This window comes from Ovis aries, chromosome 1 (assembly GCF_016772045.2).
Source record: "Ovis aries strain OAR_USU_Benz2616 breed Rambouillet chromosome 1, ARS-UI_Ramb_v3.0, whole genome shotgun sequence".
NCBI lineage: Eukaryota > Metazoa > Chordata > Mammalia > Artiodactyla > Bovidae > Ovis > Ovis aries.
This window is the reverse complement of record NC_056054.1, coordinates 154,927,149-154,944,101: the sequence shown is the minus strand read 5'-3', so window position 1 is coordinate 154,944,101 and position 16,953 is coordinate 154,927,149. Positions and strand designations below refer to the sequence as shown.

Sequence of the window (16,953 nt, the reverse complement as noted above, 5' to 3'; positions counted from 1 at the left end):
GCAGAGATATTACTGTGCTGACAAAGGTCCATCTAGTTAAGGCTATGATTTTTCCAGTAGTCACATATGGATGTAAGAGTTGGACTATAAAGAAAGCTGAGAACCAAAGAATTGATGTTTCTGAATTGTGTCGGAGAAGACTCTTGAGAGTCCCATGAACAGCAGGGAGATCAAACCAATCAATCCTAAAGGAAATCAACCTTGACTATTTATTGGAAGGACTGATGCTGAAGCTGAAATTCCAATACTTTGGCCACCTGATGCAAAGAGCTGACTCACTGGGAAAGACCCTGATGCTGGGAAAGATTGAAGGTAGGAGGAGAAGGGGACAACAGAGGATAAGATGGTTGGATGGCATCACAGACTTGATGGACGTGAGTTTGAGCAAGCTCTGGGAGTTGGCGATGGACAGGGATCTGGCCTGGCATGCTGAAGTCCACGGGGTCGCAAATAGCTGGACACAAGTGAGCAACTGAAATGAACTGAACTGAATGGTGTACACTGTAAGCTTAAATGACAACACTTTTAATTAATCTGTATCCTGCATGATACAGGAGCTTTAAACTCAGGGTACACAGATATCTCCCTTTTATTTTCTTTTGTGTTTAGCTCCAGGGAATTCACAATCTATGTATAATATGTTAATATTTCACTCATTTAAATTAAGGTTTTGTGCAACTGACATTAAATGAAGCATTAGGCCCAAACTAGTTTTACAATACCAGAGAGAGTATTTAAATTAAATATATAGCCTACCATTCCTCAAAGTAGAGTCCACAGAGTTCAGAGCAAGAAACACAAATTTTAAAAATCATCCAGCTAAAAATATTGCTAAGATATTGGCTAATGGAACTTTTACAGTTATTCTCAGGAATGTTGAAGCACTAACGTACATTTTTTGTTTAGTTTTAGAGAATCTCCTTCTAAGGATAGATCCATAAAGAACACAAAATATCAAATCATTTTCTAAACTTATGGATTAGGTCTCCTCTCTTTCTTTCTTTATCGATTAATGTTTGGCTAGCTGGTTTCTAATCTAATGCATTCTTAAACTATAGTGAGTCTAAGGATCAATAGAAGTAAAGTGAAAGTCACTCAGTCATGCCCGAGTCTTTGCGACCCCATGGATAGTCCATGGAATTCTCCAGGCCAGAATACTGGAGTAGATAGCCTTTCTCTTCTCCAGGGGATCTTTCTAACCCAGGGATTGAACCCAGGTTTCCCTCATTGCAGGTGGATTCTTTACCAGGTGAGCCAGAGGTACTTCATAAGTATTAGCACTTCTGGGCTTGACAACAGGAATTCTGATTTTAAAAGTCTTCATTGAGACCAAGAATCTGCATTTTGTAACTGTACCTCAGGTGACTCTAATTCTAAGCTGTTTTGAGGCTACCTTTTGAGAAACACAGCTTTCAGAAATTCACTCTCATGTTTCCAAATGCTGAAAAATTATTTACTTAGTAGTTTATAGTACAATTACACTATATGTAGCCAACTTGAAAATGAGCTGTGACATTATTTTTGATTAACATTTAAAGTGTACATCAAAATTTCTGTTCACACAGGGAAACACAGCTGAAATCAGCTTAAACTTGATGGTCCAACATTTGAAACAAATGTTGTTTAATAAGTAAAATAACACTTGAAGATGCAGACAATACTATCAGGAACTGACAAGCTTCAGTGACTCCCCACAAAGTTAAACTTTGATGGATAGGCAGGTTACAGCATAGCACGATTCTCAGGATCAGAATGACCTGAGTGGGTTTTTGTTGGGAATGTGCTGCACAGACAAAGAGTGATTATCTAAAAAGGCTAAAACTAAAAACGTCCTGTATTAGGAGATGGTAGACCTTTGTATTGTAAAATTTCCCGTCTTAATAATAAATCACCTAACTCCAAAAGCCTACTAAGCTTAAGTGTTAGATTTTATATAGCTATTTCAACCTCAAATTATACACATATTATCATTTATTTCTGAAGCAATTTCTCCTAATGCCTTACTTCCACATGTGCACTAACAAAGTCACTCAGGCACCCAAATTTTGTCGTCTCTGATCCTTGCTTCATCTCCCAGATTCATTCACCAAGTTCACCTGAAATTTGTCTTCTCTCTTAAATCCATCCATTTAAAAAATTCATTTCATCCATTATTTTAGGGCCGTGTTAGTTCATACTTGAAATGTCCCTTAAATATTCTTCCAGCCTTCCGCTTTCTTCCCAGACTCAAGTACTGGGTCTTAGAATCAGAATATTCAAGCTCAATCTTTGTCAAATATACGACTATGAGAAATCATTCTGCCTTTCTAGATATCAGCTTCCTGTTATTAATGCATAATAAATTATAATGAGTTTAGTGTCGTAAAACAATATTATTATCTCACAATATTTATGGATGATGAGTCCAGATAGAACTTAATCTGATCCTCTCCCCAGTGTCACCAGGTTGAAATCATGGTTTTGGCTGAGGCTGTGATTCCCATCTAAGTTTCAAATCCTCTACAAACTTACTGATTGTTGGCAAATTTACTTTCTTGATGTTGTATGTCCAAGGTCTCCATTTTCTTACTATCTGTCATTTAGGAACAACTTTCAGCTCCCAGAGGTCACCCACAGTTCTTTGTCACATGGCCCCTACAATCAGTTCACACATAACTATTTGCGGTCTTCTAGGCCGGGAGGAGAATGTCTGATTTTTCATTCTTTTATAAAGGTCTTAGCTTATTATGTTAGGCTTCCCTTGATAATCACCCTTTGATGAACTCAAAAAGGACCCATAATTATATCTGTAAAATCCCTTTTGCCATGTAAGGTGACATGATCAAGGCAATGATATAGCATGTATTTACAAGTTCTTTCTACATTCCAAGGGAAAAGATTATACAAAAATGTGGGTCACTGAGGGTTCTGATAAAATTCTGCCTAACACATTCATGAAAAAGCTAGTTGGCTGGAAAAGAAAATCTTAAGATTTTATGATGACAACTTCTCAAATTACAATTTACTAAACTTATACATGGAATGGAGAGTTTATATAAGTTCCCAGGATGCTGACAGATTTAGGAAAGCAATACACATTTTTTCCCCTATACTAAATGACAAATATTCAGATTTCAAAACTCCACAGAAGATTAAAAGCTACAGTGAAACTCCCTGCAGTTTTGCATACAGAGCTGCCCAGAGGCACCAAAGGATTTCTGAGTCAGACTTATGGGGAGGAAAAACAGTTAGAAGAAAATTATGCTTGTTCATTCCACTGTTCAAAGCATATGGCAGAAAATGTCTCATCACTGCCTACAAAATAAACTTCAAACTCCTGAATCTGGAATAAAATATCCATGATTAACTGTTCCCTATCTTCCCATTTACCTCTCAAGTCTGTATCACAGAAAGTTTCAGTTCCTTCAAACAATCAAATTCTTTTTACTCTCCATAAAGACACAGGTCTTCTTTTTAGAATGCTCTACCATCTACTTTTACCCACAAGCCATATGGTGAATCCCATTCATCCCTTAAGATCAAGTACCAATATGCATCAATAAACACTTGTCTTTACCTCTACCACAAAGTACGGCTTGTTTCTGCTTCTTGTTTTGTACAAAAACTAGCCAGTTCATAATTCTATTACCATACTTGTTAGATTTTATGCTTACATGTCCATCCTCCCAAAATGAATACCTTAAAGGAGTAATTCTGTTTTGGTTATATTTCAAGGACTAATTCAGAGATTGTTAGAGCTCATCAATCATGGTTTGCTCAAGGTAGTAATAATAATGATAGCAATAATAACAATAATCTCTAAACTATATGCAGTGATTCCTTATACTATGAAAATACTTTATACATATCATTGTTCTTCAGTCACTAAGTCATGTCCAACTTTCTGTGACCCCCTGCACTGCAGCATGCCAGGTCTCTCTGTGCCTTCACTATCTCCCAGAGTTTTCTCAGACTCATGCCCATTGAGTTGGTGATGCCATCCAACCATCTCATCCACTGTTGCCCCCTTGTCCTCCTACCCTCAGTCTTTCCCAGCATCAGGGTCTTTTCCAATGAGTTGGCTCTTTGCATCAGATGGTCAAAGTATTAGAGCTTCGGCTTCAACATTAGTCCTTCCAATGAATATTCAGAGTTAATTTCCTTTAGTATTGACTGGTTTGATCTCCTTGCTGTCCACCCTTGCAGAGGAAGAGTCCCTTCTCTCAAGAGTCTTCTCCAGCAGCATAGTTTTGAAAGCATCAGTTCTTTGGCACTCAGCCTCCTTTATGGTCCAATTTGCAAATCCATACATGACTACTGGAGAAACCAAAGCTTTAACTATATGGAGCTTTGTTGGCAAAGTGATGTCTCTGGTTTTTAATACAGTGTCAAGTTTTGTCATACAAGTTGGTTTGTATAGAATCCCTACAATAGCACTTTGAGGCAAGTTTTATAATCCTCATTTACTGGCTGAGAAACTAAAGTTCAAAGACAGAGGCAAGACTTCTATATGTTACTGATACTTCTATATGATATTGAACATTGTGTTCTTTATAGCAATGTGGCCCCCAAATAGGAGCGTCATCACCACTCACAAATTCAACACACATCACCACTCACAAATTCAACACACTGCTTAACATATACGTTCTTGGTTTCCAATCCAGTCCTACTCAATCAGAAAAATGGGGGTCAGACCCCTATAACCTGAGATTTACCAGGCCCTGGAGGTAATGATGGTACCTGCTAAAGTTTAAGGACCACAGCTCTAGAATCTAATATGGAAATACCCTGGCTAAGAAAATGTGATCAGCTAAGAATGTGAAACAACTTTCCTCATATGATAAAGAATAATGGCAAAACAATGTATAGAAAAATGACTCCTCCTTAAGTCAGACCACCTGACCGGCCTCTTGAGAAACCTATATGCAGCTCAGGAAGCAACAGTTAGAACTGGACATGGAACAACAGACTGGTTCCAAATAGGAAAAGTACGTCAAGGCTGTATATTGTCACCCTGCTTATTTAACTTCTATGCAGAGTACATCATGAGAAACGCTGGACTGGAAGAAACACAAGCTGGAATCAAGATTGCCGGGAGAAATATCAATAATCTCAGATATGCAGATGACACCACCCTTATGGCAGAAAGTGAAGAGGAACTGAAAATCCTCTTGATGAAAGTGAAAGAGGAGAGTGAAAAAGCTGGCTTAAAGCTCAACATTCAGAAAAGTAAAATCATGGCATCCGGTCCCATCACTCCATGGGAAATAGATGGGGAAACAGTGGAAACAGTGTCAGACTTTATTTTTGGGGGCTCCAAAATCACTGCAGATGGTGATTGCAGCCATGAAATTAAAAGATGCTTACTCCTTGGAAAGAAAGTTATGACCAACTTAGACAGCATATTCAAAAGCTGAGACATTACTTTGCCAATAAAGGTCCATCTAGTCAAGGCTATGGTTTTTCCAGTGGTCATGTATGGATGTGAGAGTTGGACTGTGAAGAAGGCTGAGCGCCGAAGAATTGATGCTTTTGAATTGTGGTGTTGGAGAAGACTCTTGAGAGTCCCTTGGAGTGCAAGGAGATCCAACCAGTCCATTCTGAAGATCAGCCCTGGGATCTCTCTGGAAGGAATGATGCTAAAGTTGAAACTCCAGTACTTTGGCCACCTCATGTGACGAGTTGACTCATTGGAAAAGACTCTGATGCTGGGAGGGATTGGGGGCAGGAGGAGAAGGGGACGACAGAGGATGAGATGGCTGGATGGCATTACCGACTCCAGGAGTTGGTGATGGACAAGGAAGCCTGACGTGCTTCGATTCATGGGGTCGCAATGAGTCGGTCATGACTGAGCGACTAAACTGAACTGAACTGAAATCAGAAATCGCTTTCAATGCTCATAGCTCTATTAAATAGAATTTGAAATTTAACACAGTGTCAATATGTTGAACTGGTCAATGTTTAGTTAAAACATATGGCAAATTATCCTTTCCCCTGACAATATAGCTACTTTGAGATTTATTGTACATGATGCTACACATTCCTGTTTATAGGAAAATATTCCTCATATCTGGTTTTATCATACCAAAGACATCTTAAACATCTCCAGGTCAAAGTTCTTGTTTTCTTTAGTTGGATATTCACTCAAGTGCCATAATTCTAGTTGGGAGATATTTAACAATTTCTTACTGAATTGAACTTAGCTAGGTTTGATTAGCCTCTCTATTCCCATTCTTTACACTAGGAAGTGTCTTTATAAAATGTCTCAAGTGATATTGTAGTAAAAACTGCTATATGGTAATAGGAAGTCAAATTCTGATTTCTGAAAAACAAGAGTACAAGATAAGGATGGAACACTCTTTTTAGGGAGACATGTCTGCTGACGGATTTTAGAGTATATTTTCATTTCCCAGGTAGAGAGCAAGCAGTAGTGAAGAATGTACATTCTGTATCAAGTACTGCATACAGCATAATTTGCATATACTCCTATTCAAACAGCTTAGAGGACTCAGGAAGTTCACTCTATCATCGTGTAGACAAACTATTTAAGCATGCAAAAGAAGAGTCATGAACAAATAAAAAGCTATATAAACAAATGTAAGTATGCTGCTGCTGCTAAGTCACTTCAGTCGTGTCCGACTCTGTGCAACCCCATAGACGGTAGCCCACCAGGCTCTCCTGTCCCTGGGATTCTCCAGGCAAGAACACTGGAGTGGGTTGCCATTTCTTTCTCCAGTGCATGAAAGTGAAAAGTGAAAGTGAAGTCGTTCAGTCGTGTCTGACCCTCAGTGACCCCATGGACTGCAGCCTTCCAGGCTCTTCCGTCCATGGGATTTTCCAGGCAAGAGTACTGGAGTGGGGTGCCATTGCCTTCTCCAAGTATAGGAACAACAAATGCTCCATTAATGGCCATGCACTGGTGAGAACAGGAAAAAGAAAGCTTCAGTACTTCTGAACCAAGCTTAGACACTTATGCTGATTCTGTTATACTGTTTTGTCTTGATTTTCATTCTAGCCTTGATTCAGATGATTTTGGACTATCGTGCTTATAAGATCAAAATTTCATGTTTTTATATATAAACAAAAGTCCTCTCTCTACTTAGTCTATGACCAAATCCAGTACTCAGAGCGGATGCCAAATTTGTCAAAAATTAAGATATTTTATAAAAATATTTTTCTGAAAATATCATGCATTTCTCATAAGGTTACAATGTTAAAAACAATCAATCAATATTAATGATTAGTATGTTAGTCTCTGATTTCCCTGAGGCTATGTTTATCTAAAACACAAATAAAATGGTAAGAAATTAGGAGAAGCTGACTAATTCACTAACTAATTTAATGTCAGAATTCAGAAAAGGATGCATGTAGGTAATAATTTAACTAAAGGAGAGTATTTAAGAACATTCTAGCATAAACTGAGTCTTTGACATAGAAAAATATCTGATTTGTAAGAATTCACTGCCTGGAGCTTTTTTATAGGCCAAAGAAATCAGATTTTAAACTCATCCTCCAGGTTAGGGCTTTCAATCAGAAATGCTTATGCAGAAAAAGTGGCTGGATTAGAGCCTTGTCACACTAAGATAACTCTGGAGGGTTCATTTAGAAAAGGTCTAATCAAGACCAGACATTTAACACAAATACCTAAACAAATAAACCCTAAGGGTAGAATTAGAATGAATGGTACTGAGCCCTGGCAGACTATAAGAGCAAATTTAATTTAGCAAAGTGATGTATCTGACTTGTGAATTGGGTGCTTGTATTTCTCTAAATTTAGTCCAATAAAATGTATTTTAAAAGTTTTAAAGCCAAGACAGTGATTATGGATAAATTACAGGTAGTTCCTTGTTTGGGGAAAAAAAATATATATAGAGAGAGAAAGAGTAACTAAAATAGAAAAGAGGCAAGAATTATGGAAAAACCTGAATAAGCCTTTTGGCCAACCCAAAACTATAGACAATTCTATCTGTTAGACCTTCCTGTCCAAGTAAAATACATGAATTGCAATTTAATCAGAATGGTTTGCATAAACCTATCTCCTAGAAGGAACTGCGGTGTTGGAGAACACTTTTGAGAGTACCTTGAACTTTAAGGGGATCAAACCAGTCCATCCTAAAGGAAATCAGTCCTGAATATTCATTGAAAGGACTGATGCTGAAGCTGAAGCTGAAGCTCCAATATTTTGGCCACCTGATGTGAAGAACTGATTCACTGGAAAAGACTCTGATGCTGGGAAAGATTGAAGGCAGGAGGAGAAGGGAACTACTGAGAATAAGTTGGTTGGATGACATCACTGATTCAATGGATATGAGTTTGAGCAAGCTCTGGAAGTTGGTTGACAAGGAAGCCCGGTGTGCTGCGGTCCATGAGGTCACAAAGAGTCCTACTCGACTGAGGTTGAACTGAACTGAGAAGGTTACCCTGAGAATAATACATATTGCTATACAAATAGGAAACATTTTCAACAAGCATAATAGATGATTTTATTAAAGTGAAAGTCACTCAGTCATGTCCAACTGTTTGCAACCCCCTGGACTATACAGTTCATGGAATTCTCAAGCCAGAATACTGGAGAGAGTAGCCTTTCCCTTCCCCAGGGGATCTTCCCAACCCAGGGATCAAACCCAGGTCTCCTGTGTTGCAGGCGGATTCTTTACCACTGAACCACAAGGGAAGCCCAAGAATACTGGAGTGGATAGCCTATCCCATCTCTAGTGGATCTTCCCGACCCAGGAATCCAACTGGGGTCTCTAGCATTGCAGATGCATTCTTTACCAACTGAGCTTTCAGGGAGCCCAGATGATTTTTATGCTTGGGTTTTAAAAGAAGCTCCAAGAACTGGTGATGGACAGGGAAGCCTGGAATCCATGGGGTAACAGAGTCAGAAATGACCGAGTGACTGAACTGAACCGATACTTGGGTTTTAACAGACATATGATTTCAGGTCCAAGATATCTGCATGTGGGGTAAAAAAGAAAAATCACTACTAACCTTAATAGTCATCTCCTCTATAAACTTATTCCACCTTAAAATAGTGTGTGTATGCATGTGTGTGTGTGTTTAAGGGTATGAAGGAGCAGAACTATGGTTAACATTTCTATGCATTTTTACTGAAACTAGTACATTTTTTGCCCTCTGTGAGAACTACTGTAAAACAAATTTATTAATGTTTAGCTAGTTTTATTCTCAGAAATTTGTATTTTCAGAACCAACAAGTTGAAGAAATAATTCATGGAATTTCTCTGTCTATAATCTACTATAGATGAGTTGTAAAATGGCTGCATCTAACAAATACTTAGCCCTTACTATTGTCAAGCACAAACCTATGCGGCTTTTGTATATTGACTCATTTATTTCTCCAACTTTCCCACTAGATATATATCATTTTAAAACTGTTTTACATCAGAGAAAAATGGAGCACACAGAAATGGTATTCACATACCTTGTAAAATTACCCAATTTAAGGTAAATCTGGTTCAAATTACACTTAATCAGAAACTGACTACATTTGAAAAAGGAAATGTAAAACTCTGTGGGTCTAACATTTCATGCTAGTTTCAACACATTAATATGGATTAGGAGACTTTCCCCCAATCCTTACCTTTAATCTCTTTGTCGTTTTTGAACCATCTTATATCAGCTGCAGGTTTACTACCAGATGTTTTACAAGTCAGCTGCATCAAGTCTCCCTCCATAACTGGGGATGAAAATCCACTAATTTGAGGTTTCTCAGGAACACCTGAAATTTAGGCAAATGGATGAAATGAACATTAATCTCCAATGCTGATTTGTTTTCGTGACTATTACTTTCACAAACAAGCTAAACTGGGTGTTCAACAATAACTTCAGTCAAGAAAAATAAAATAAAACATAATAATTAAAAAACTGCTATATAATACAATAAGTTACTTAAAATATATAGATATTATATATACATATACATATACATATATATATATATATATACACACACACACATACTGGAAAAAGAAATGGCAACCCACTCCAATACTGTTACCTGGAGAATCCCATGAAGGAGGAGCCTGGTGGGCTACAGTCCATGGGGTCACAGAAGAGTCAGACACGACTTAGTGACTCAACAACAAGAACATATATACAAACATACACACACACATACAAACACATATGTATGTGTCTGTATAAATATACGTATGTGTGTATATTATCCAGAAAGCATTTAAAATGCACTTAATTCCAAGTAGTTTTTTTTAATTAAAATTTACCAGCAAAAATACTCATTGTAAATCTTAAAAACAAATATTCAATGTATCCTATGATTTACCGCCATGTGTATTTAAGAAGGGAGATTGCTTGCATCAGGGAAAAAAAAAAAAATCTGCAAACCTTATTTCTTCATTCTTTAGGAAACTGTGATTTAACCAAAATAGCACCTTTCTTTCCTGATTTCATAATTCTTAGAGCTTAAAAGATATTGTTTTCCTCTGTGTACATTTTTCTAGAAAATGCATTTTGGAATAAGGGATTCATCAATAATTGCAACTATACTGATTCTTCTGAGGGAAAGACTGTCTCTTGATGTCATTTGTATTAGAAATACAATTATAGTCTTGTGGAACATAGTATGTATTATTTTTAATTCTAGTTAATGCTAGCCACTTATTACCTTTTCTAGTCCAAATCATCCAGTGAATAAACAGATGGCTAATATGCAGAGGTAGACATAATATTCTGCTGTCATGATAGAGATTTATTAAAATTTCTTCTAAAAGTGTTCAATAATAAAAGCAGGCTGAAAGCTTCTTTATTGTACTATTTAATTCAGTTTGAAAAGAATAAGATGTAAGAATGTTGGAAGTCACTAATAAAAGAAATGCAAACTAAAAGAACAACAAGAACAATAAAGGTAAATGACAAATCAACATATTTCATTAGCTGGCTAGCTTTATTTATTTTTTTCTGTTCATCTTCATACTGCTTTAAAAAATTATGTTACATCACCATTTAATAAACTGAAAGTAGGCAATTGCCTATTTCTTGGGGTCTCAAGTTGGCTCTCTACAGAACAATGCATTAACCTTAGGCATCTGCTATCCTGAAATACTCCATTTAGTGGGTATATTTTGTCCTTAGTGGCAAACTTGTGAAGATTTTTATACAATCATCTCAGTGGTACTTGCAAAGAAGCGTATTTCATAACCTATGCATAAAACAAATTCACTAGCTGGATTAACTTTAATATTCTCAACCAAAAAAAAAAAAAAACCAGCATGCATTAGTTACTTTAAATACAGTGTTATGCCTTTATCTATCAAAGAACGGAAGGCAAGCTGAGGCAAAAAAAAAAAAAAAATCAATCTTTAAATTCCTCTAACTTGTTCAGTACGCAGGTGTGTTTCAAAGAACTGCAGCAATTTCAGCTGATTGGGCCACTGACGTCTGTGGAATCACAGAGCTCTGAGCTGCAACTTTATTTCCCCAGAAACGCTATGAATGTATGGCTTTCTGATGTCACCATAACCTTTAGAAAAATGGCCCAATACTTAGAGAATAAAAACACAGAAGTTGCAAACTGTGTACACAAGCAACTTAATTTCATTTCATTTAGCAATCTAGAAAAGTACAAAGTTAAAAAGCAAGAATTCAAATAGAAATGTCAGGGTCATTTAAATGCACTTAGATATACAAAGGGGTCATATTTGGAAGTCAAAAAATATTAGGAGGAGCCCATCAGGTAACTGATGATAAGACGGATGAGTATACATAGACACATTGATTTCATTATGCTCATTATTCTATTGCTTTATAAAAGAATCACCATACATCCACTAAAGAGCTGATTTGACACAAAGGAACTGAGCTGAAAAATCAAAAAAACCTGTTATCTGTCCCTGGTTAAGAAACAAAATGGCTGTGTGCACTTGGGAAGTCATACAGACCTTTACACCTCTTTGTACCTATTTGAGAAATGGGGGAAATGACTGTGTGACTTTTTAAAAAGCCTTTTGATAATCCTCAAAGTGTAGATTTGTGATTGAATCATGTTGCTATATCTGTACACAGCTCTCTGGCTTGGGATCACATAGTGTTAGTCCCTTGCACTTACCCAGGACAGTGAGATAGGCCTTGGAAGTTTTGACAGGCATTGTAAATAAAGAACAGGTGTACTGTCCTTCATCAGACAGAGAGACATCACTGACGCTGATACTCAGTTCATGCCAGGAAGCCCGAACCAGCTCGATTCTATTGTCTCTTAAGGCTGGAAAAAAGAAAATATTGAAAATATGAATTACAACAGTAGACAAAGTCAGCACTGTAAGACCACATATTTTTAGCACAACATAACAAACTTGGACTATACAGCCCATGGAATTCTCCAGGCCAGAATACTGGAGAGGATAAGCCTTTCCCTTCTCCAGGGGATCTTCCCAACCCAGGACTTGAACCCAGGTCCCCCACACTGTAGGCAGATTCTTTACCAGCTGAGCCACAAGGGAAGCCCAAGAATACTGGAATGGGTAGCCTATCCCTTCTCCAGCAGATCTTCCTTACCCAGCAATTGAACTGGGGTCTCCTGCATTCAGGCAGATTCTTTACCAACTGAGCTATCAGGGAATACTTCCTGGCCATGAGTATGTCTAAATATTATTTCCTGAAACGTTTTAAAGTAATGTTTACATATATTGAATTTTTAATCAGAGTTTTTAAATCAAAGTCGAACTGTGCTCCTTAGTGTTCTCAGAAATAACTTTTTTTAATTAAGTGATTGGATCTAGTATATATGATGCTTTGGATGAGGTAGATATTGATGGTGATAAAAATGGCTTTCCTTCACAGTCTTTCATGAGTTGCCAGTACCAAGAAAAGCTATAATAAAAAAAAAAAATCATTAACTTCTATGCACAGACAAAATTAGGAAAACTATGACTGCTCATTTCCTTCTAGGAAACCAGCAATGAACCTAAGCATATTGAAAGTTTCTCTGGCCTAGGTGGACTCACTTTTATCACAGATGAAATGGGATTGCCACCAAGAATTTTGGGAGAGATGAGGCCACCTCTAAGGGGAATCAAGTGGAAGTACGACTGCCATGGAACGTAATCTCTTTCTCCCTTGGGGGGCCATCAGGAAGCCCTTCCCTTTCCTACTGAGAGACAGCAATCAGTTGGACAGCACAGGCAGTGGATAATTCTATAACAATTCTAAAGCAATTACCCACCCCTTGAAGTGATCTTTGATAAGACTGGTACAGCTACCAGGGAAAATAACTCCCAGGTCTGCTCAAACTGACCAAATAGCACCACAAAGTCTCTGAAAACTAAATTGTCAGTGGTACCATAGCCCACAAATGTAAGCTAGGATCTGTGTGATGAATCTATATAGAACAGAACATGTAAATAGTATCCAGATTCTCCTAACATAATAGCCAAACTGTCCAGGACCTGATTAAAAAAAAAAATTACTGGTCACACCAAATACTGGGAAAATCAAATCTTTAATGAGAACAAATAAGCAACAGATGCTAACACTGAGTTGAAATGGATGTTAAAATTATCTGACAAAAAGAATTTAAAGAAGTCATCTTAAATTTATTTTAACAGGCAATTGCTAATTATCTTGTAACAACACAAAATAGAAAATCTCAGCAAAGTAAAGAAGTATTTAAAAAAGAACTAAAAGGAAATTATAGAAGTCAAAACTACAATAATCAAAATAAAAACTCGCTGGCTTGGATTAATAGTACAATGGTGACAACAGAGAATATAATCAGTGAACTTAAGGATAGAGAAATATAATTCACCTGATCCAAACAAGAGAGAGAAAATTGATTGGAAAACAAACAAACAAAAACAGAATCTTAGAAACCTGAGGGAAAATGACACAGTATCCATCATTGTTACCATATGAGTTGCAAAAGATGAGAAAGAGAGTGGGGCTGAAATAATTTAGGAAATAATGGTCAAAAACTTCTCAACTTAGGCAAAGGAAAAAAAAATCAAGAGGAAGAGTAAATTCAAATAGGATAAACCAAAAGTCTATATCAAGATATAGCTAAATTAAAATTCTGAAATCCAAAGAAAATGAATAAAACCTTAAGAGTAGACACAGAGAAAGACATATTACCCATAAGAACCAATTCAAATGACAATATATTAATATTTCTCATTTGAAATTATGGAGGTCAGAGGCAGTGGCACATTTTTGAAGTGCTGAAAGAAAATATCGATAGTAAATTCTTATCCAGTGAAACCACCGTTCAGGAACCAGGGGGAAATAAATGCATTTTTGGAAGAAGGAAAACTAAAAAACATGTTCTTCTAGCAGATCTGTCTTAAAGAAAAGTTAAAGTTCTTCAAACAAAAAAGAAAAAAAATGTGAAGCATTAAGAAGGAAGAAAGAACAAGTGACAGAAAAAAAAAAAGGGTAAATACAATGTAGACTACTCTTCTGTGTTTCCCCAGTTATTGATAGTTGAGCAAAAATTATACCATCAACTGATGCAGTGTTCAACATGTAAAGATGGATTAGTCAAAGCAAATAAAACGTGGTAGGGCAAAGGGATCTAAAGAAGTAATGTTTTCATACTATATCAGAAGTGGTAAAAGTGGTAGACTGTGATAAGTCATATATGTATAGCATTTCAATACCTGGAGCAACTACTAAGAAAATATACAAAGTGGTACATTCAAAAACTCTATAAATAAATTAAGATTAAGTCTATTTATATAGTGTCTTGAAAGAACTAAAATTACAGAGCTGGAGAAAAGATTAATTCTTACCAAGGGTTAAGGTTAGTAAGAGGTGGAGGGAAGTGGAAGGGACATGAACGTGGTTATAAAACCAGAGCACAGGGGATCATTGTGGTGATAGAACTGTTTTGCATCTTGACTCTGGTGATGCATACATTAACCAACATATGCATAAAACTGAATAATATATATAAAAATATAAGCTATGTAACTACATAATATTATCAAAGTCAAGCTAATATATTACATATACATGTAATATAATTACATATACAAGCTGATACATACAGATATTAAATGTTCATATTTAAATTATTTGTGTGGAGTAAGGCTAAAAGCACAGGTTTTAGTATCAAAGATCTGCTTAAGGCAGTCATATAAGGTTAGGTTTGCTGTGGATAATAATTCCTCATTCATTTCTATCTTTGGATTATGATGAGAACTTTAATATCATGTTACATACAAAGTATTTTCAAACAAATCTGCAATGATATGCTAAAATATTTTGTATTTAGAATCCTGATGAGAAACCAAATATTTCGTCTGAAATGTCTCAACTGATTGAGATTACCAAATCCTATAATTTTTTGAGTTGTTTTATAATTGCTATTAGTCTTGACTAAAATTTAGGCTCTGAAAAGTAGAATACCTATATTGTAATGTAAGCTTTATGGGTTACCATATGAATTTAGGTGAATCACTTGTTGTTCACCCCAGTTTGCTGAGTGTTAAGTGGAGATAATAATTGAGTGAAAATATAATGTCTTAGAGAAACGAATATATGAATATATATTCAAAACCTGAAAACATATTCCTCAAAAGAAAGAAAGTGACACAATTAGTAAAGATATTTTTGATCATGTAAATATTCTTGATAATTCATTTGTCAAAAAACATAAAGAGCTGCCTGAGGAGACTTTCATTGGACTGAACATTTTAAACAAATCCTATATCCACAGCATTTATCTTTTCAATTTTGTAAATAGGATGCCATCTGCAGTTCACTTTATCACAGCACTTTAACTATGAAAGAATTAAGAGAAACCTTTTAAAGTCCAAAGAGGGATGTGATATAACTCAAAGGATTCCCTGTGAGAAGGATCCTTGTCTTGCTCATCTCAGCACTCTGCACCATCACTATCTGCACGGGAGGTTTTCAGTGAATGACTATTGAATTGAAGTTGAGAGCCAAATTCTCTGTTTATGATAACAGCATAGTGAAAAAGAAATGAATTAAGAAGTCCTTTTTGATAAATCTCCACAGGATCCCTTAAGGGAGAAAAGCCCCAAAAAAGAAGAAAAGGGTGTCATGTTTAGACACTGTTTAGCATAAAAGATCTAGAAACATGCTACACTTTTTTTTTTTAATTTTTTACACTTTTTTTTTAAACAAAGTAACATTTATTGAACAATTATTTGAAATACTAAATGAATGATCCATGAAGTTATTGTCATATTACTTTATGATTTCCAAATGAACAAAAAAGGTAGTAGGTACTTAGAAATAACCCCTACTTTCTACATAGTAAATTCCATATATTGATACTGAACCTGAATAAAGAATTGTAATATAATATTGTTGGTTGAAGTGAATTCAATCTTTAATAAAATAGAAGTTTGGGAACACAGAATGTTCATGGTTATCCAAATATCCTTTTTAAACAATAAAAGCTCAAATATTTCATTGAAAAAAATTGTTAAAACTTACCCTAGGAACAATTAAGAGAATAAATGAGTGTGTAGAATAAAAGAAAGGTAACTGCTCACACACCGTGAGGATTAAAATGAGCCAGTGAACCAAGCAGCTACTCTGAGGTCAGACCTCATCAGTCATTAGGTGCCTGCCACCCAATGGTGAGTTGACTTAAGAGTTCAAAACCCTGCCCTCTGGAGAATTTAATTTTAGCTGTAAATAAGAAGCAGTAACCAATGAGTAAGAATCATTAAATAGGACTTAATGCAAGATAAAAATTATTTTCCCAATATACCATTGGTTCTAAATGGTTCATCAGTCATACATGCATATTTGAGATTCATAACAGGTAAAATAAAAATTCCTAAGATGATCACGTGAAGAATTTTAGACAAATTTTATACTGATTTCTGGCAAAGGTTACTAGCATAGCTAATAAGTTCTTTGTTTATTAATTTAAACCAAATCAACATAGTAACACTAGTACTATTGAATTTATCTGACATTATTCATTTAAGAACCAAATAGAAATTCATGTATACCGGTATT

At 36.0% G+C, this 16,953-nt stretch overlaps 1 protein-coding gene across 3 annotated transcripts in view; it reads right to left on the bottom strand.

Moving 5' to 3' along the window:
* CADM2 (cell adhesion molecule 2) overlaps nucleotides 1–16,953 on the bottom strand; it is a 1,291,443-nt gene that overhangs the window by 189,704 nt on the left and 1,084,786 nt on the right. For all 3 annotated transcript variants that reach the window (XM_042230370.2, XM_042230374.2, XM_042230375.2), the window contains 2 exons: nucleotides 12,068–12,220; nucleotides 9,584–9,721 (listed from right to left, as the gene is read on the bottom strand). In XM_042230370.2, coding sequence (XP_042086304.1) covers nucleotides 9,584–9,721; nucleotides 12,068–12,220 — 291 coding nt within the window. The remainder of the gene's footprint in view (nucleotides 1–9,583; nucleotides 9,722–12,067; nucleotides 12,221–16,953) is intronic.